The 21,638-nt window shown below is 49.8% G+C and overlaps 2 protein-coding genes across 2 annotated transcripts in view; one reads left to right on the top strand and one right to left on the bottom strand.

The window, feature by feature from the left end:
• The window catches only part of CUNH10orf76 (chromosome unknown C10orf76 homolog), a 92,023-nt gene extending 85,518 nt beyond the window's left edge, over positions 1-6,505 (bottom strand). The window contains exon 1 of the mRNA XM_018553190.1: positions 6,364-6,505. The gene's annotated coding sequence lies outside the window, so the exon portion shown is untranslated. The remainder of the gene's footprint in view (positions 1-6,363) is intronic.
• On the top strand, positions 5,586-9,169 carry HPS6 (HPS6, biogenesis of lysosomal organelles complex 2 subunit 3). The gene is made up of 4 exons (XM_018553172.1): positions 5,586-5,624; positions 5,935-6,042; positions 6,818-6,848; positions 7,017-9,169. The coding sequence occupies exons 1-4, from the start codon at positions 5,586-5,588 to the stop codon at positions 9,167-9,169; spliced, it is 2,331 nt and encodes a 776-aa protein (XP_018408674.1).
• The last annotated feature ends 12,469 nt before the right edge of the window (positions 9,170-21,638 follow it).

Below are 21,638 nucleotides of genomic sequence, written 5' to 3'. Positions count from 1 at the left end.
GAAATGTATCCCATGATATCCCCGACCCGGGAAATGTATCCCATGATATCCCCGACCCGGGAAATGTATCCCATGATATCCCCGACCCGGGAAATGTATCCCATGATATCCCCGACCCGGGAAATGTATCCCATGATATCCCCGACCCGGGAAATGTATCCCATGATATCCCCGACCCGGGAAATGTATCCCATGATATCCCCGACCCGGGAAATGTATCCCATGATATCCCCGACCCGGGAAATGTATCCCATGATATCCCCGACCCGGGAAATGTATCCCATGATATCCCTGACCCAGGCAATTTATCCCATGATAAAATGGAGAATCACCCGGATTTCTTATTGCATATCAGAGCTGTGCCAAATCAGAATGATGTCATAGGAGGGGGCGGGTACAGGAGGCTAGTCTATATGGATCGTTAAGTGGAACTCCAGCCTGAACATCCTTATTAGCTTTAGATAGTGTTGGGAAGGGTTAGAGCCTCTGTCCTTTTGGGGAGGTGTGCCCTAATATAACCCATACCAGACAAATCTCCACATAGATAGGCCAGCCTCTCCCAACCAGGGTGTTGCCTGACTTTGTAAGGGGAGCCTCACTATTTCACACAGCGTCACTCGTCAGCAAAGAGGAGGACTCTGATGTGAAGGGGGGGATCTCGTTGGATAGATAGATAGATAGATAGATAGATAGATAGATAGATAGATAGATGAGCTTTCTGTACTATATCAGTGGATCTCTGTAGGGTGAATAGTGTAAAACGTGGGAAATTCCGTGAATAAAGGACTCACGAGATCTGTGAAAAGAAGCTGAAAATCGGGAAGAGTGCGCTGATTGGATGGCGCACATTATACAAAGCAGCCATATCTAATCGCTGTGCGTTGCCGCCTGGCTCACAACTGTGTTCTGGAATCCGCCATGACGTTGGCTATGAACACACAAGCCTTTGTCTGCCAGCTTGGCTGGAACCACAACAACAAGCTATCTAATGAACACTAACAGGAACTGCGTGCTACAAATAAACAGCGGGCATGTCATATAAACAAAACAAAGAAAATTAAAGTATAGGAGATACCGGGGGGGGGGGGCCTTTCACAGCTTGTTATTATTTTTTTTTAGGAAAGGGGGATCCGGGGGGGGGGGGTCATTTCCAGGTATATTATAATCTCTGTACATCGGGTCAGAGCAATGACTGGGTTCAGTGTCATATCGCAGATTCCTACAATGATCCTGCCCTGTGCCAACATATAGCATCTCAGAACAACGTGCAGCACAATTGTCGTTTTTCGTGCATTGGCGCACCCGATGCGTATTGACGTCTATATGTGCAAATACGTGGGGGTGGGGGACTTAAACATTTTTTGGGGGGTATTTTTTAATTTTTTTTTTATACATGCGACTTTAATTTTTTCTTTTTTTTTACACTTCATGTTATAACAATCCCCCTATGTGATAGCACAGGCACACTGACAGGTTCTCTTTATGTCCCTCTAATGTCACCTAGGGACCCCCCAAAGAAGCTGATGAAGCACAGATCTGCTCCACCAGCTTCTTCTCTGGCTATAGCAGCCAGAGAAATGACAGGTGAATGCGAAAGTGATGTAAAACACACCAGCTGGCAGAGGGACAGGTACGGTAATGATGGCTGCTGAGGATCTATGTGAGGGGAATGAGGTGTCTGCAGGGTTGGGGGTCGTGTCACCATATTGTCAGATCTTTTTGGCCGGCCTCGATGCCGATTGGCTGGGAATCTGGCTTCACGGCCAATCAGCATCGAGCCGGCCAAACTGAATGGAGTTAGCTTCCAAGGCAATCAAGAAGCCGGGCGGTGGGTAATGACACGCCGCCTGCTTCCTGGTTGCCCGGGAAGCCGGCTCAACGCTACCGGAAGTACCAGTATCGGTGCATTCCTAATTCAATCTGAAGAAAAAAACACTCAAAGAGCATTCAACCAGCAGAAAAATGTCAGTTAAAAAATTCAGCCCGAAGAAAACTTTTTTTTTTTTACAGTCATGTGACAGTTTTTCTAAAACAAACCGCTACGCCCCTGCTAGTTCTGCCACTGACTCCAAGCTGTAGAGGGACTACAAATCCCAGCAATACATTATACAGCAATGCAGAATAACACCACCAGCTATAGAGGACTACAAATCCCAGCAATACATTATACAGCAATGCAGAATAACACCACCAGCTATAGAGGACTACAAATCCCAGCAATACATTATACAGCAATGCAGAATAACACCACCAGCTATAGAGGACTACAAATCCCAGCAATACATTATACAGCAATGCAGAATAACACCACCAGCTATAAAGAACTACAAATCCCAGCAATACATTATACAGCAATGCAGAATACCACCAGCAAACAATAATGATGTTTTCACATGGAAGCCTGCAGAGCATTGCACCTATGAATAGAGCATCATGAGTGCATTGTACAGGCTCCTGCATTGTTCACATTCCAGCCCCGGGTCTGTACCTCCGAAGGTACGGACATTCTGTTATGGGGTTGGAGGAAGTGAACAATGGACTACAAGTGCTGTGACGTCACCAGATGTATGCCGGAGTCATCCAGGAGTCCCTCTGCTGCAGTGGCACATGACACGCTACTACATCTCCTTTGTCCGACAGCCGGCTGTGTTCAGGAGACCTCTCAGCAGGCCAGGCAGCAATAATTGCTGGTTTGGCACACTATGGCCTCTACAAGACTGAATACTAGTGTGGCCCCATCCGTGACAGTCTGCTGGGGCCAATGGAGTCACATGGCCAATGGCGGCACCCAGCAGCCACCTGAGAAGTGTTTAGATCAGAGAGAGATGACAGACTATCCAGGAGCAATATACTCTACATCCACAGGAAGTCATGTGCATACAAGGAATGTCATATACATAGACAGGAAGTCATGTGCATACAAAGGAAGTCATATACATAGACAGGAAGTCATGTGCATACAAAGGAAGTCATATACATAGACAGGAAGTCATGTGCATACAAAGGAAGTCATATACATAGACAGGAAGTCATGTGCATACAAAGGAAGTCATATACATCCACAGGAAGTAATGTGCATGTACAGGATGTCATGTGCATCCACAGGAAGTCGTATACATCCACAGGAAGTAATGTGCATGTACAGGAAGTCATGTGCATGTACAGGATGTCATGTGGATCCACAGGAAGTCATGTGCATCCACAGGAAGTAATGTGCATCCACAGGATGTCATGTGCATCCACAGGAAGTCGTATACATCCACAGGAAGTAATGTGCATCCACAGGAAGTCATGAAGTCATATGAATCCACATGATGCCATATACATCCACAGGAACACACATACAGCTACAGGAAGCCAATTGCATCCACAGGAAATGATATACATCCACAGGAAGCCACATATAAGCGCAGGACGTTATATGCTCCCCTTTCACCCGGGAGGAGGAGAGGAGGCTTTTCAAATGCCAGACACTACACCCATCCCCTAAAATAATTCATAGAAATCATACTTCATGACAACCATTTTGACCTATTTTTCATTCTTTGTTGCATCTCAGTGCTACTGACCACCTTCAGCCACTTCCTGTCTACATGCTCCAGCCGACGCTGCACAGCATTGCTCCAGTCCAGCTTCCCATTTTGTGACAACAGAGGACGATGCCTTTGCGGAATATGTGTCAGCACAGCCTGTTTGTAGTCTTTATCTGAGGAGCATGTGACAGGGTGACAACGCAGGAGCACCGCTGGGAGACAGTTGTCACCCCACTACAGGAGGTGCCTGAACAAGGACCTTCATGTCATGATCAGCCGAGATTCTGGTGAAGATTTAAAACAATGTTCAAAATAATAGTAACATGGTAAAGCTTAGACGAGGTTTCAGCGACTGGGTTTAGATCTACTTTCGGGAAGTCGCCGGGCACAACAGCAAATAGTTTTCCCAGCGCACTCACAAGCAAGCATGCAAAAAAACTTGTCTCTTTGGAGCACATGAGGCAGAAGATAAAATTGGGTGCAGGTTTGTCAGGAGGAAGCCCAACCTCCCTTAAAGGCACAGGGACGCACAAGGAACCCCGCACATCACAACGGCAGCTGAGGCCCCCCATGCGTCACTGCACCAAACCAGTCAAGCAAAACAAATGGCAAACGCACTCATCAATTCGTTACCAGCGTTACAGCGAGGTGCACATGGCGCCTCTTTAGATTGTGGCTGAGTGTAAGGGGCAGTCTAAGGGGTTCAGAAGAAGAGAACCAGTCACTTTCAGGTTAACACTACAAGTTCTTTTTAAAGAACTACAAAACGCCAGGGCCACCGTAAGAAGGACAACTGGATACTATGGACAAAACTTGTGGAACAACAAGTCCCACAAGGCATTGCAAGACTCTGGCAGCCACAGGCATGACTCCCGGAGGCAGAGGCTTCTGGTAATCATGCTTGTGGCTGTCAGTGTTGCAATGCCTTGTGGGAGTTGTAGTCCCACAAGTGTGTTCTTTAGTATCCAGTTGTCTTTCTTGCTAAGATCCTGGGGCATAATGGGATTTGTGGTTCCACAACAGCTGGAGTGTCAAGGTTGCTTACCCCGGGTCAACAAGTCCCTACCGCCTTCCTGTTGGGGTCCTTATTTCAGCTGGCATTCCCATTGGCTGTTCACTCGGAGAGGGTAATCTCCGGATTCAGAGGACTACTGATGTCGGCCATAGGGGAGTCAAGGGGACCGGCTGGCGAGGGTTGCTGCGCAGCGCTAGATTAGCGGTCCAAGCTGGCCGAAATGGCGTCAGCAATGGACCTGGATGGGGAGTAAACACCCGGCAGGATAGTTTGAGGGGGAAGATTGTTGAATGGGGTTGAGCTTTAAAAAAGAACTCCAAGCAGAATAAAATGTAACCCCGGCAGAGCTACTCCCGCTCTGTAAGGCCACGTTCACACTGAGCGATTTATCGCGCGGTAATTCCCGCGATATCGCGGCTATTTACCGCGCGATATCGCTCTCCAATGCATGGCAATGGGGCTCTGTCCGTCGCTGTCGCGTGTCGCTACAGCAGGACCCTTTTTGGAGCGGATTTTGCCGCGATTCTAGCTTGCTCAATGCAAGCATTTGCGTGATATCACGCGATTTGCAAATCGCTCAGTGTGAATGGGGCCAGAGGGTTAGGTGCTTGGGGTACGTTTTATGCTGCCCGGAGTTCTTTAAAGGGGAACCCATCCCCCCACATGCCACTTACCTTTGATGTCCATATATCCACGAGAAATATACCTACAACTCCAGCCAATCTTGATTTGTCCTTTTCCCCCCGAGCCGATCGTCCTCTGCCCGTCTCATGCCGCCATCTTTGTATTCCTTATCTCAGGAGGCCGGCTGTCCCTTCCAGTCCTCTGGTGAGGTGGAGCCAGATGCTTCTTCCTGACCTGTGGGAATACGTGACGTCGCTATCCCAGGAGGAAGACACGTCACTCTCACCTACAATGTCTTCTCTTCCTCAGATTCAGCTGGTCCCCTGAGCTCCGGCCCGCCTTTCCAGCTGGCTCCTTTCCCTTGCAGGGACCTATGGAGCCACCCTTTCATGGTGACTACAGTGGGGGGCATGATGACGATGCCCACGCTGACTGGCACAGGCAGCCCTGGGGTGACTACAAAAAAATAAAGACACGAGGCAAGACATGATGGGACTTGTAGTCCCGCTGAATGAATCAGGAAATATTGCTGTAACATCCTGTTTCATATCCAACAGGAAGTTCAGAAAGGAAACAGGATGATGGGGGTGTATACAAGATAATGGGGGTGTATACAGAGAAGAGGCTTTAGTACTACGTTAATCTTTTTAAATCTGCAGTTTTCATATCTATGACGGTCCTCATTCAAACACTTCCTGTTATAGGGTGACAACTGTCTCCCAATTAAGCTCCTGTGTTGTCACCCTATGACACGCTCCCCAGGTGAAGAATGCAAGCGGTGTGCTGACGCGCATCGTTCAGGTGTGGTCCACCACTGTCAGGACACTGGTCCAGCTGAATGATGAGCAGCCGACTCTGGAGGGAGCGCATGTAGACAGGAAGTGGCTAAAATAGGCTGCAGGAGATCTAAGATGCAGAAAATGATTGAAGGAGAAGGTGACAACTGTATTTTATGCTAGTTATTTATGATACGCGGTGCTTTAACACACAGTCAGGGTTCACATTTTCTTGTGACAGGTTCTCTTTCATGTCTGAGCCCTGTGGGTTGGCCATTTGTCAGTCAGGAGAGGGGGGCCTGTGGCACTACAAGTTTCAGCTGACAGGACATGTTGGGAGTTGGCCAGCTGCCTTGCTATGTTCCCCTTCCCCCCACAATGTGCTCCTCCATTCCTCCACACTGTACTACTCACCCAGCACCAACCATCCACGCTCACCCCCGTGCAGCCCAGGCCCAGCTCCAGCCAGGATACAGCGCTGGAATCCGGCAAGTCTCAGTAGAGGGGTGTTCCTGCTATTATTGTTTACTCCGGCCTGCTTTACCCTATCGTACCCTCCAACCGCCTCCCCCCATGCTTCCTTGGCTGATGGTACGTTCCACAGACACGATCTTCCCCCTCCCACCTCTCCTGTCATCTCGCTGCCCCGCCTGATGATGACGAGGGAGTCCTCTCCCCCCAAACTACAATCACAAACTTCGATTGGTTGGCCCCATCTCGAAAGCCGCTAGCTTATTGGAAGCCGAATATCGCCGGCAGCCAATGAAAGGAAAGGTTCGCACCAGGCATTTGAAAGCCGCGCCCCTAAACAGCAACGATTGGCCGGCTGTTCGCCTAAGTGGATTGGGATTGGATGGCGGTGTTTTTAGGCGGCCAATGGGGGTGTGGAAAGTCGCACAGGTGAGCCGGAAGTTAGGCGGGGGCTGGTCCCGTGATGCGCAGGGCAGCCCGGACTCCCTTATGCCGGGATAAGGGCTCGGCGAGCGCGGACGGGACATGACGCAGTTCGGGCCAGCCGAGCTAGTGTCGGACTATGACGACTATGGGAGGCCGCAGGCCCTGCGTGAGGCGCTGCGTTTTGGCCGGCCCAGTCTCTGCCCCTGTGCGGGCTGCTCTTCCTCCAGAGCCCGGGGCAGCCGTGGTATGTGGCCCTGGTGTGGGAGAGCGGCCGGGCCGAGGTATGGAGCCCTCCCCTGGGATCTAGTGACCGATCATGGACCCTCCTTCAGTGCGTGGAGCTGTGCCACGGCCCGCGGGCCAGGGTGGCCTCCGTCTGCTGCAGCCAAGGCGAGGATCTGCTGTGGTGCGAGGAGCGGGCCACCTCGAACCACTTCAGCTACTGTCTGTGTCGCCGGAGCCTCCGAGTCAGTGGGTGCCGGGTCGCCCTGGGAACCATGGCGATTGTCCTCCATCACAGCCCATTCTACACCCTTGTGCCCTCGCCTAGCTGCGTCTTCATGATCCCCAACACCAGACGGCACCCTATCCTGGTCTACGCCCTGGCTGAGGCCGCCATCACCCTGTCCACCCTCACCGCTGGCGTCATCCATGCCAAAGCCCTGGCCGAGGGTGACATGGATTACAAAAAGCTGACCCTGGAGTGCATTGGGGTCATGACCCGCCAGGCAGACCCTGAGACTCAATATTTTGCCACCGCCGGTTCTGCACATCTGCTGGTCATGACGGCCGCCGGGCGGATACACCTGCTGCAGCAGGACGGAACCGTACGGCACGTCATTGACCTCGAAGGCAACTTGGCCACGGACGCGCAAGTCAAAATGGCGGTCGCCGGTGACACGCTGGTCTGCACGGTGGAAGCTGCTTTGCACCTCATTGACATCCGCACCGGCAGGCTTGTGGCAAAGCAGCTGTTGAACGATGGGCATGTGTTCCTTATGGAAGTGTTGGGGGCCGGAGACGTCCAGCTGCTGACCCAGGCCGGCGTTTACAAAATAAGCCGTGGTGCCGGAGGTAGCAGCACGGCGGAGTCGGCCCTCTTGGACATGGTCTACGAGGAGGCGTGCAAGTATTACCAGAGGAGGAGCCTCAGCAGCGCCAAGCTGACCGTGCAGAGCCTGAAGGAAAACGGCATGTTCCAGGCTCCCATTACCCTCTCGGCCATCCTCGGTCAGAAAAACGGAAAGCCCAAGGATGTGAACTCCGACCTGTTGAGCAACATCGACAACGAGCTTCAGAGTTTCCAAAGCCTGGAGCTTTTGAAATCCTGCATCGTCAACGTGCCAGGCGCCGAAGTCGCCAAGTACTGCGACGAGCTGGTGGATCTGGAGATCACTCGCCTCCTCCAGGCGGAACTGGACAGAGAAAGCTTGATGTATATAAACTCCCTGTTTACCGCCTTCCCCAAATCGGCCTGGATGTCCATCAGGAACAACTTCCAGTTCCAGCGGAACGGAGACGGGAAGATGGTGGTGCGCGCCACGGCCGACCTCTGGAAGAAAGTCTTGAGCCCCCTCCCCTTGGCGTCGAGGGAGAGCTCCCAGAACGGAGTCTACCCGCTGTTCGAGGTCGTCTGCCAGTCGCTGTGCGCGCACAAACCAAAATGGCTGCCTGAGTTCGTTCAGCACGCCCAGGACTGTTCGGGGCTCTACTGGAATTTTACTACCAAAGAACACTGCGAAGGGGCGCCACTGTACAAGCGGGCGCTCGCCGTCCTGAACAAGCGTAAGGAAAACACTAACGTTGACCTGGAGGTGGAGATCTTGCTGCGCAGCGGCCGGCCGCAAGCCATCATCCAGGCCATACACACCTTGATCCGCCTCCAGCGCTGGTCCAGGGTCATGGAGGAAACGCTCCGCTACTCGCAGCTCAATCCGCTGATCAAAAAGGACGTTTTTATCACGCTGCTGGTGGAGTTCGTCAAGCACAGACAGTTGGACCCCTACGCGCCCCAGCTTTGCCAAATCTGCCCCGAGGACTTGACCGCCACGGACATCTTACGCATCGTCCTTCAGAATACACCCAAAACCCCGTCGGGCCCTCCTCCCTTCTCCGGAGACGCCGGGGCCCATTTAACCGTAGGCTTGCTCAAACCCCTGTTGAACAAGGTGCTGCAAAAGCAGGTCGGGAGGGAAGAGACGTTCCTGAGCCCGACTTTTCCACCGACCACGCCGCAGCGGACGAACAAACCTGCCGGACAGATTCCTACGGTTAATGGGGAGGAGCTGTCGCCCACAGACATCTACGCCACTAAAGCCTTGTAATCGGCTGCCATGTGTACAGTATGCAAGCACTTTGTCTGGCAGAGTCCAATTACACCCCCGCTACTCTTATTTAAGTTCAGTATTATTGTTTTTGTCTATATTTTATTTGTAAAATGCAGAAACTGGTGTGCTGGGTCTCTTGGTAAGTTTGACTGAAGGTTTTTTGAGGTTAGTATTAGAAAAACCACTCCATATTTAGGGTGGTGGGATCCCTGTATGCTTGGCTTTTAATAAAGCTGAACTCTGGAGGGGGGAAATGTATCAAAACCTGGAGCAGACAAAAACTGGGCCAGTTGCCCATGGCAACCAATCAGCGCCTCTCATTTTCAAAGCTTGAATGAGCAAACCGAACAAAGAAACTGATTGTTTACTATGGGCCACTGCTCCATATATCTCTGCTCCAGTTTTGTTAAATTCCCCCCATTTTCTTTTGCACGCTGTTCTAGCTTTGTATGTCAACACTAATAAGGTGTATACGGTTTGTGGGTGGCTGCTGTAGAGTATGCAATTCATGCCTTGCATCTGATGCTGGGCTTCCGGCATCTGGAAGCCCAGCATTGTGTGAGCAGGCATGCTGCAAGGTGCATACACCTAAATAATAATGTACATGGGTAGAATGATATGTAAAAGAAAATATTTCCCCGAGTTTTGCTCTGTAGAACAATCGTGTGCTGTAACCCATAGAAAACAATCTGTTTTAGAAAGCCGCTATATTTAATTGCGTTTAGTGCACGATGTTTGTTTGTATTTTTTCTCTTTTGCCTAATTAAAGCTGAACTCCTCCAAGGAGAAGAAAAATTCTCCCGTTGCAGTGGGGCTCCCCCTGCACTGCAAGGGTTAAATGCTTCTTTATGCCTGGGGTATCGGTATAAAGTACTTTCACTCGTCCTTTCCCTCTCTCCCAGCAGCCGGTGCTCTCCACTTCTCCCTGACGCTCTGGATGTTGGCATCCTTGCAAGCAATGCATAGCTAATGGCTCTGCACTGTACTTGATGACATCAGAGTTCCTGCAGTGCTGGAGCACCTTAGAGAAGAGGTTATGGGGTCAGGGGCAGCATTTTTCTTTTCTTTGGAGTTCAGCTTTAAAGCAAACCTTCCATTAAATAAATATTTGGGTGGCAATGCTGGCCTCCATCTTTAAATGTGCGCTTATTAGCTTTTCTACTGACCTCTGGCACAAATACTTTTAGTCTCTGACCCAGAGAATGTATGTGTTTCTGAAACGTCAGAGATCCCGGTCTGCGTTATTGCTCGGAGTTAGTGGCTGAGAGTATTTGAACAAGATGCCCAGTATGGGAATTGGCATTTGCAGAGTGAAAAGTCGGGGACAGCCGTCTCCATGTGTCTGCAGGAGAAGTTTTCTTTTAAGTGTATGCATAGCCAGAACCTCATTGTGTGTATTAGAGTAGTTAAGGGTTAAAACCTCTGGTTATAGTTTGCTGTGTCCCGCTGCAGAGGTTTCTTTTCCTGTCCTGGAAATGAGATGAGTTCCCATCTTAGGCAGGTGAAGGTGTCTCCATTGGATTTTCTTCCTTCACCTCTTGTTCTGGTGACAACTTTTAAAAATTATGGCTTTCCCCTACTTAGAGGGGTCGGTCTTCCCAGTGATGACACAGACAGCAGTAGAAACTTGACAGAGGGTCTAACCCTCCCCTATGCTGTCAAAAAAATGCCTTTACATACACTTTAAAGAAAATGAAGACAATTTATCAAAACTGCTGCAGCTGTGCACAGTAACCAATCAGCTTCTCTTTCATTTTCAAATCCTAACTGAGCAAACTGAAGAGAGAAGCTGATTGGTTGCCATGCCCAGCTGCTCCAGATTTGATCAATTCCCCCCAATATGTACAGAGAGAAATATGGAGGATGTCACTGCTTCACTCGTTCTGGAAATGCTGTTTGCCTGGCAATCTTTAATAAAGGAGTTGAGAATGAAGTGTGAAGATTCCCTTCAATTATCCATTCGTGTGCAGAAGAAATAATTGATTTGGGATTTTCTTTTCATGTGATTGGATAATTGAAGTGAATCTTCACACCTCATTCTCAACTCCTTTTAGTAAATCAGTGACTTGGAACAGCCATGCATCAAGTGATACGGGTCAGCACGGCAGCCAGGCATCGGGTCAGCACGGCAGCCAGGCATCTAGTCGGCACACAGCAGCCTTTATATTTCTCTTCATTCTTTATGATCCTTTGTTATTGTGCCTGAAATAAGAACTGTCTATACCCCATCGCCATAGCAGCCAGTTGGACCCTTTGTTTGCCTCCCCATGTTTGCTTACAGCTCCGATCAGAATCGTGTTGCAGTTCATGTTTCGGACATTTTTGTCAAATCATCCCTGTGCCCATGACGTGCAGTTACCCAGTTCGTCTCAGCACTCCATTCTGCTAGACCAGAGGTGGGCAACCCTGGCCCTCCAGCTGTTGTGGAACTACAAGTCCCATGAGGATTGCCAGACTGACCATTACAGGCATGACTCCCAGAGGCAAGTTGGGATTTGTAGTTAAAGCCTAGCTGGAGGGCGGAGTTGCCCACCCCAGTGTTACAATCTGGTTTTGCCTGGGGTTCCGCTACGACGACGCTGTGTGCTGTTATTCAGTAAAGTCGTTGTTATTGTTAACAAAGATCTCTCTATCTTGTATATAAGTATTTATTAGATCAGTGGCCTTGGAGCATTACCGGGACCTTGTTATTCAAGCCATAGTTGTAAAGAGATTAAGGTAGCTCTATATTTAGACTTCCCTGCCCATTAGGGGAATTTTGAGAGTACTTGTGAGTAAACCGAGGCTTCTCGATGGAGAAAAGCACCTTTCAGAAGTATTGCAGTGTTATGTGTCATTTACAGTGTTGAGAAATAAATGCTTTTAAGTGTATTATACGCGGATCATTTCATGTTTCATTTGTCCTAAGCCGGGATGATGGCGAGCAATGCCTCAGTCATGTGATGCAGGATCTATTGCTTGCTCCAGGGGTCCGTGCCTTGATTTTGTAATCCTTTATAGAATGCTGTGACAGAGGTTCAGCAAAGCTGATGTTTTTGGCAAGTGCAGGAGTCAATAAGTCGTTCTCCGTTCTGAAAACAAAAGTGCCGCCTAAACCTGGCACCGCTTCCTCCCGTGCCTACAGTCCTCTGTAGTGCCATATGGGGTTGCTTTCAGTTTGCTGCTTGGTGCCCATACACTTTACAACCCTCGCAAGACTTCTGTCTTGCGAGGGTTGTAAAGTACTTTAAAAAAACGTACGATCTGCCCATCTTGGACAGGCAGATCGTACCTGCGATCATCGCAAGCCCGCCCCCCCGAGGGGCGTGCTTCCGATGACTGCAATGCTGAACGGGCAGTGTGCGCGTGCGCACACCGGCCCGTTCGGCAGTGATCTCTCATTCATGTTAAAAAGCAGCCGAAAATCGTACAATTCTCGGCTGGTTTTCCAACATGCTCGATATACAAAAGTCGTGCGACCGTACATTAGAAACGGTCGCACGCCTTCCATACACTGCACGATTCTCGTACGATCGCGGGATCGCGATACTCGTACTAGAATTGTGCAGTGTATGGGCACCTTTTAAACTGGCTTTCCACGGCTTGATTTTCTCTCGTTCAGCCTGAGGGTTAAATGAGAGCGAACCAATCCATTCCCCCAACGATGCTAAACCGTATAGATGGAGGAATGTCTTACTGCCGGCTGTTGTGTTCAGCAGCCACGGGACCCGGGGGTGCCTGCATACGGTGACGTTACCGGCCAGGGGACCCGGGGGTGCTTGCATACAGTGACATTACCGGCCGGGGGTGCCTGAATACAGTGACGTCACGAGACCCGGGGGTGCTTGAATATAGTGACGTTATAGGCCACCGGACCAGGGGGGGCCTGAATACAGTGATGTTGCCGGCCATGGGGTCCAGGGATGCCTGAATACAGTGACGTTACCGGCCAAGGGACCCGGGGGTGCCTAAATACAGTGAGGTTACCGGCCACGGGACCCGGGGCTGCCTGAACACAGTGACTGATGGGACGCAGTTGCTGTTCAGCTGATAATTTTCCATCCGGCTCAGTTGATTTTTCAATTTTGACTTTTGTAATACCGGGAGAACACTCATCGGACATACAGTGACTGCATCCTGTCAGATGAGGTCAGGGTTCGCCACCACCGCTGTATTCAGGAAGTTAAGTGCTCGCAGGGCCACCCACACCTCAAATATTGTCCATTTCAGCAAGAATCAGAGGAAATGCAAGCCGTCTATGGCCAGCTTAAAGTGACACTACACTCAGGAGTTGCATCTCAAAAATAAAGTCCCATAACAATGTATCTTATTTGTGTATCACTCGGCTGTAGATCCTCCAATCATCTCTGAATTGGTGCTGACACTGTGCTTCCTTCTGGAGGGGGGCTGCTTTTGTTCCCCATGGTCCCTGTGTGTGTTGTAAAGTAGTCACCGCTCCAAGCTCGCTCCCGGGATGGACTACAATCTCAATACAAATGAGTAAACTAAACGTGAGATTGTAGTATTTCCTGGGAGCGTTGGACTACAGGGTTCATTAAAGGTCTCCGAAGAAAGTACTGTCTGTGTTGCCCAAAGAAACCAGCCGGATTTATTCATGTTTCTGCTGAGATTTGAGCTGATTAATGGTGAATGTGATGTACGCAGAGTCGGTTTGTTCAGGACTTCTTAATAATACATTTTGGTTTCTACCTCCGCCATGTCTCTGACCGCCTGGATAATGGAATCCTGTAAAAGGCTCGCTGCCGCCGCCACATATAGTCCATTCTTGCCATTAGGCGTTTTCCCTGAAATGTGATCTGAAACTGGCTGCCAAGAACAGGTCATATTCCAAGCGGGAAGGACGCTAAGTGCTTTTACTGCGCGGTATTGACACAATGTCTGCGTATATTGAAAATGTACCATCTGAGCGTTCTACGTATGCATACCGTGCAGAGGTTAAAGAATAACTCTGGAACTCTGGAAGAAATGTATTAACCCTTGCAGTGGGGGTACAAACCCCCGTATTCTCCCCCCTGCAAGGGTTCACTGCTTGTAATAACAAAAAAGTTACCTCGCCTGAACCTGACAGCGCTCCCTCCAGCTTGTCTCCTCTTCCTCTGCTGCAGCAATTGCATGTCCTCCGGCTTCCTCATGTCCTATACACTGTGTATAGAACGTGATGACTTGGCTAGAAGGACCGGTCTAACAAAAAGCCGGATCGGGTGAATAACTTTAACATTTATTTTAGTGCCTAGCCAAAAACGAGCCGTGAACCCTTGCAGTGGGGCTACCCCTGCACTAAAAAAAATTTTAAAGCAAAAAAAAAAAAAGCCCCTTTTCAGTTGGTCCCTGTCCACGCACTGCAAGAGTTCAATGCTTGTAAGTCTAGGAGTAGAGGAGTAAGGTGTAGTAATTACCTTCGTCCTTGCTCCGGCAGGCTCCCTTTGTACAACCTGGTCCCCTGAAGCCTCTTCTCTACGGTGCTTTGGCCGGCGGTCGCACTTTGACATCATCAGATGCAATGCAGGTGTACCCTCCCCCCGTCCGTTCCGCCAGTCAGCGCTAGAGGAGCAGGGAGGGGGGGAATCCCTGCACGGAGCCGTGAGTGACATTCACGGCTCTCTGCAGGGACAGGATCGAGAAGTGAGCGAGCGACGGTATGTGTTCTCTCACTTCCCGATCTACTGAGCCGACCTGTGACAGTTTCATTGTGAGAGCGAACCAATCCATTCCCCCAACGATGCTAAACCGTATAGATGGAGGAATGTCTTACTGCCGGCTGTTGTGTTCAGCAGCCACGGGACCCGGGGGTGCCTGCATACGGTGACGTTACCGGCCAGGGGACCCGGGGGTGCTTGCATACAGTGACATTACCGGCCGGGGGTGCCTGAATACAGTGACGTCACGAGACCCGGGGGTGCTTGAATATAGTGACGTTATAGGCCACCGGACCAGGGGGGGCCTGAATACAGTGATGTTGCCGGCCATGGGGTCCAGGGATGCCTGAATACAGTGACGTTACCGGCCAAGGGACCCGGGGGTGCCTAAATACAGTGAGGTTACCGGCCACGGGACCCGGGGCTGCCTGAACACAGTGACTGATGGGACGCAGTTGCTGTTCAGCTGATAATTTTCCATCCGGCTCAGTTGATTTTTCAATTTTGACTTTTGTAATACCGGGAGAACACTCATCGGACATACAGTGACTGCATCCTGTCAGATGAGGTCAGGGTTCGCCACCACCGCTGTATTCAGGAAGTTAAGTGCTCGCAGGGCCACCCACACCTCAAATATTGTCCATTTCAGCAAGAATCAGAGGAAATGCAAGCCGTCTATGGCCAGCTTAAAGTGACACTACACTCAGGAGTTGCATCTCAAAAATAAAGTCCCATAACAATGTATCTTATTTGTGTATCACTCGGCTGTAGATCCTCCAATCATCTCTGAATTGGTGCTGACACTGTGCTTCCTTCTGGAGGGGGGCTGCTTTTGTTCCCCATGGTCCCTGTGTGTGTTGTAAAGTAGTCACCGCTCCAAGCTCGCTCCCGGGATGGACTACAATCTCAATACAAATGAGTAAACTAAACGTGAGATTGTAGTATTTCCTGGGAGCGTTGGACTACAGGGTTCATTAAAGGTCTCCGAAGAAAGTACTGTCTGTGTTGCCCAAAGAAACCAGCCGGATTTATTCATGTTTCTGCTGAGATTTGAGCTGATTAATGGTGAATGTGATGTACGCAGAGTCGGTTTGTTCAGGACTTCTTAATAATACATTTTGGTTTCTACCTCCGCCATGTCTCTGACCGCCTGGATAATGGAATCCTGTAAAAGGCTCGCTGCCGCCGCCACATATAGTCCATTCTTGCCATTAGGCGTTTTCCCTGAAATGTGATCTGAAACTGGCTGCCAAGAACAGGTCATATTCCAAGCGGGAAGGACGCTAAGTGCTTTTACTGCGCGGTATTGACACAATGTCTGCGTATATTGAAAATGTACCATCTGAGCGTTCTACGTATGCATACCGTGCAGAGGTTAAAGAATAACTCTGGAACTCTGGAAGAAATGTATTAACCCTTGCAGTGGGGGTACAAACCCCCGTATTCTCCCCCCTGCAAGGGTTCACTGCTTGTAATAACAAAAAAGTTACCTCGCCTGAACCTGACAGCGCTCCCTCCAGCTTGTCTCCTCTTCCTCTGCTGCAGCAATTGCATGTCCTCCGGCTTCCTCATGTCCTATACACTGTGAATAGAACGTGATGACTTGGCTAGAAGGACCGGTCTAACAAAAAGCCGGATCGGGGGAATAACCTTAACATTTATTTTAGTGCCTAGCCAAAAACGAGCCGTGAACCCTTGCAGTGGGGCTACCCCTGCACTAAAAAAAATTTTAAAGCAAAAAAAAAAAAAGCCCCTTTTCAGTTGGTCCCTGTCCACGCACTGCAAGAGTTCAATGCTTGTAAGTCTAGGAGTAGAGGAGTAAGGTGTAGTAATTACCTTCGTCCTTGCTCCGGCAGGCTCCCTTTGTACAACCTGGTCCCCTGAAGCCTCTTCTCTACGGTGCTTTGGCCGGCGGTCGCACTTTGACATCATCAGATGCAATGCAGGTGTACCCTCCCCCCGTCCGTTCCGCCAGTCAGCGCTAGAGGAGCAGGGAGGGGGGGAATCCCTGCACGGAGCCGTGAGTGACATTCACGGCTCTCTGCAGGGACAGGATCGAGAAGTGAGCGAGCGACGGTATGTGTTCTCTCACTTCCCGATCTACTGAGCCGACCTGTGACAGTTTCATTGCCATACGTCGGCTCGAACTATGAGGATGGGTGAAAATCACTCGCCTTGTAGTTCTTTTAATCCTTGCAGTGTTGAGGGCCACCACTGCAGGGGTAGTTTTTGTGTACTTTAAACACTTCACAGACTTGAGCAACAGCACTGAAAACAAAACCCGTCTTCTAATACCAGGCTAAGCCAAGAATATTCCTGAAGGGCAGGTACCCTACAGAGCTGCTGGATCCCGGGCTGTACACGGCTCCTGAGCACACAGACCTTGCTTGTCAATAGTCCAGTGGCAGAACCTTGTTGGCTAGTAGAATCAATGGCATCGGAATATTAAATGGAATGGGGTAGGGCTTCGATGTAGGGCCCCATGTACAGCCTGGGTACCAGCAGGTGGGCAATGACCAGAGATGCATTGGGAAAAGTCATTGCAGGGGCTGCATGTTGCATGCGCTGCGGCCATATTCAAACCTCACTTGTACACAAGGCAATTGTCAGCGAGAGATTCGTCTCCTGTTACTGACCTGCTCACACTTCTCATTGTTAAACATGCACTTTGTATTTTGGTGTCATTGTTATGTTCTGCTCCTGAGATCTGGAGACGTTGGCCATGGCAAGCAATCGGGTTTCATTTCTATCTGTTGGAAATTTCTCTCTGGTTTCTTTAGTGACTATCTCTGCTTTTGCTCTAGTCCCGGAGGAGCAGCTGCCCATCATAACCAGCACCACCACGCCTTAACAAATCCCGCCTTCAGCACAGAGATGGATGGAGGCCATATGGGTGTGGAGTACAGAGCTTTTGGCAGTGGTATGTGCCCCCCCGGGGTTCTTCTGACAGGTAATAAGGGTAATTATGCATGTATCATTAAACTGGGTATACTGGTTCAACTGTCGATGAATACTGTCCCTTTGTGAACTCGCAGGATGAGTTCGTTTGTTGCAGAAGCGCAAGGGTTGGTTGGAAAGCGGGACCAGGGCTCCTGTAGACGAGTGCTGTTGACATGCATTTAAAACCGTTCCCGTTTTTCTGCAATGGTGGGGATGGCGGTTCCGAAGGCTGCGTGTGACCTATGTTTTGCATTGTGTTTCTTTGAATGCAGTAGATCTTATTGAGATCCTTTTGCAAGTACTGCGTTCAATGTTTGAATACACTTGTCTCAGTAGCACTGACCTTTAATGATCTTTACCCAGAATGCAATGCTTTGTGTGAATGGAGAAGGGTTGGGTGAATGGCGGCTTCACCCTCGTCCATTCGCAGACTGTGCTGCATATCCAGCCAAAACTTTCTTTCTCTCTGTTCACATGGGTTGGAACCTGCCAGGCATCTACTGTTGCTTGGGGCCCTGTTAGAGAGATTTGCCTTCACTTCCTGTCCTGCTGACAACGTTTTACCTGGCAGGGAGTGTAGAAATTCTTGGAACCCTCCAACAGCAACACCGACCAGAAATAAAAATAAGGAATGCACAGATACCGATACTAGTACAGATACTAGAACCTCCGGTATCGGGAAGCTGGGTGGCAAGTCATTACACACCTCCCAGCTTGCTGATTGGTCCGGCTGGGCTGCGAGTCATTAACCGCTTCCTGATTGGCCAGAAAGTTGGCTCCATGCTTCCTCATCACCTGGTGATGAGGGAGCAGGAAGCCGGGCAGTGAGTCATTGCACACCGCCCAGCTTCCTTAATGGGACTTTCCGTATCGGCGAGCACTGAAAAATAAATATCGGTAGTCTATACCGGAAAACCGTTATTGGTGCATCCTCCCGTGGTCTTACAGACTCACCGTAAAACAACGCCGCCCGCCGTCTGCACACGCCGTCCACTCCAGGCCGACGTCCGCGTCATCACATCCAGGTCAGTAACCCTCGCGGTGCCTCCCTCAGCGAATCTGCCGCTCCAGGCAAACGCCTTGTTTGCCTCGCGACAGATACGCCCCTGCGGACGGCAATACAAATCTGACTGGGTTCTAAAGGCATTTTATTTTTGTGTCCCTGTTGCGCAGATTTTCTCTCACTTCCTGTCTGGTAAAAGGTTTGTCAGCAGAACAGGAAGTGAGGGGAAATGTCTCTTACCAAGCCCTGAACCCCAACTGGCATTGTAATCCTTCTCTTTCCAAAATTAGACATTTCTGGCCTTTCATTTTAAAGTAGACATTTAGGTGAAACGCCACCCCACCTTTTAAATGCTGCCTCCCCATTCCCTGCATACATTTAGCATAAATAGCAATTTAAGTACTTTTTTTTTTTTCCCCTGTGGTCATGTGACTGCAAAGCTCCTCTCTGTAAATATGCCGTCGTTGAGCATTCTCAATCGTATGACAACACACAAAGCAGTGGACGCTGGTGGGCGACGTCACTGCTCTATGGAGTTCAGCTCTGTTGTCGGACCTTCACATTACACATAGGAGCCAGAGCTTCGTGGTCACATGACCACATTGAAAAATGAGGGAAGGAGTTATTTAAAGAACTGGTTAAAAATTGTTGTTAACCCTTGCAGTGGGGCTACCTCCACACTGCAAGATGAAGAGGATTCTCCAGGCACAGTGGCTCCAAATGAGAGTAACGATCTGCAGCGGGACAGGTACGGATATTGTCTTCTCTCTTTTCTAATATTGTGCTTCTCAGTCACTGTATCCGAGCTTGTGTGATATCAGCACAATGTATCTGTACAAGGCTGGTGGGGGGGAAAAGTCTCCGGTGCTTTATCCTGTTCTCACAGAGCAAATATGTGTCAATGACGTCCAACATTCCAGACTAGTCGCCGTTCCTCTCGTGTCTAATAAGTGACTGATTTTCTTTCCATTTGCAGAAGCGGCTTCTCTTTAGTAAATAGGGCATTAGGGACACTTAAAGCTGAATTACATGTTGCTGCCATACTGCAGTGTGGGTGATGAGAGACCCATTGATGAACCTCAAAGCCAAATCTCACTCCTGTGCTTACAGTTGCAGGCATTGTACTGTGCTTTGTTCCATGGAGGTAGAACCGGTTTACTTTAATGCCCCCCCTCCCTCTAGCCGAACATTCTTTTCCTTTGCTCCCCCAGCTCTCCAATCAGCTGCTGAAAATAACATTACTCCATACTTCTGGGTATAGATGGTCATGTGACTCATTTCTCCAATGTCACATGGGGTGGGACAGTGTAAGCTCTGACAGAGCTGGATCTCCTTGCTTCCAGTGGCTGAATGAATGGGCTGGAAAGCAAAGGCAAGTACTTGCTGCTGGGGAAGGGGGGAAATTAAGCTCTGTTTTTAACGCATACTGTTGACAAGGTAATTTGTTTTGTTGCAGGCTAGCTGGCAGGTGAGCTGGGGATTTTTGTTGTAAGCCTTCCCATGTGCGCCCTGCCATAAAGGCTGGTTATAGATTCATGCGGTTGCCATGTTTTTCTAGGGAAATTAACGTGAACCTGTTGCCTTTGCATAGACGGGGAAAAGCCTTCACCTTAAAGCTGATCTCCGGGGCCGATCCAATAGACACAAATGACTGCGGCTCTGGAATCACTAAAGCTGCACTCCAGGAGTGCTCCATAATCTACACTTCCATTGAATACTTGGCAGGTGATTGGTGAACGCCATAGATAGATAAGTGCAGTTCTCCATCCAGTCCCTGTGGGTTAGTGAACCGCTACACCAGCAGAGGTATCAGACCCAGGCGAGGCCGACATTGTTCCCCGATCAGATTAATGGGGAGGAAGTCATCTGTGCCGCCGAACATCGTACGATTGTCGGCGGGTGTGTGGCATGTCCTTAAGATAAAAGCCGGACGGGCCGGTGTGGACTGCCCGTTCGGCATTGTGGTCATCGGAAGCCCGCCCCTCGGGGGCGCGGCTTGCAATCATCGCCTGTCCAAGATACGCAGATCGTACGTTTTTTTTAAATTACCTTACAACCTTCGCAAGACAAAAGTCTTGCACTGGTTGTAAGGTGTGTGCCCAGCCTTAGAACGGCTTGTCTCCCCATACAAGTCAATGGGAATGTTGATGCAGCTTGGATGGAGACGCAGGTCACGCGCACCTCTCGGGGAGATGTTAATGATCTCAGAACTGGCTCAGTCTTATCTCCAATGCAAATGGAACTAGGACTTCCCCCGACTGGCCCAATAATCTCATTCTTGTTGCCAATGTTCATAGATAAGGGAACATAAGGTTAGTATTTGTTTCTTGTTGGATGGCCCTGAAAGCCGGCTGCGGATGCCCATTGACTGTCAACTGCGGGGCTGAGGTTGTCCATATTACACAGGGACACGTGTAGAAAGTGGTCAGGGACATGCTACCTGTCCGGGCTAAGCTCTAGTGCACAAGGCCAGCCTGGTGGTTAAATTGCTTTGCTGCTGATAGACATCCCCCTGAGCACGTTTGATGACCCCAACCGCTCAGTGCAGGCTATTTACTGTCAAAGAAAGTTGCCTGTTATCATGTGACAAGAAGCTGAAGTCCCACCGGCCATCGCATCTGCTGAACTTCCCAAAATGGTGCAGTGGCTTGCATAGTAGAACGGCAGTAGTATGGACAGAATATGGAGGAAGCCATTGCTGGACTCTCCTTTTAGACAATGGTAGCTGCATAGCTGTCAGGCTTTGGCTGGAGATTTGCAGGTCAGACCTGGTGCCCCCTCCACCTCCCCTCCCCCCACCACTGCAGGTCAGTGACTACAAAAGTACGGAGACCAAAGACAGCCGGACATCTGGACTTTTTTTTTTTTTTTTTTTTTTTTTAGGCTC

This window comes from Nanorana parkeri, unplaced genomic scaffold (assembly GCF_000935625.1).
Source record: "Nanorana parkeri isolate BGI_ZX_2015 unplaced genomic scaffold, ASM93562v1 scaffold113, whole genome shotgun sequence".
In the NCBI taxonomy this organism is placed as follows: Eukaryota; Metazoa; Chordata; class Amphibia; order Anura; family Dicroglossidae; genus Nanorana; species Nanorana parkeri.
This window is presented reverse-complemented; position numbering and strand designations above follow the sequence as displayed.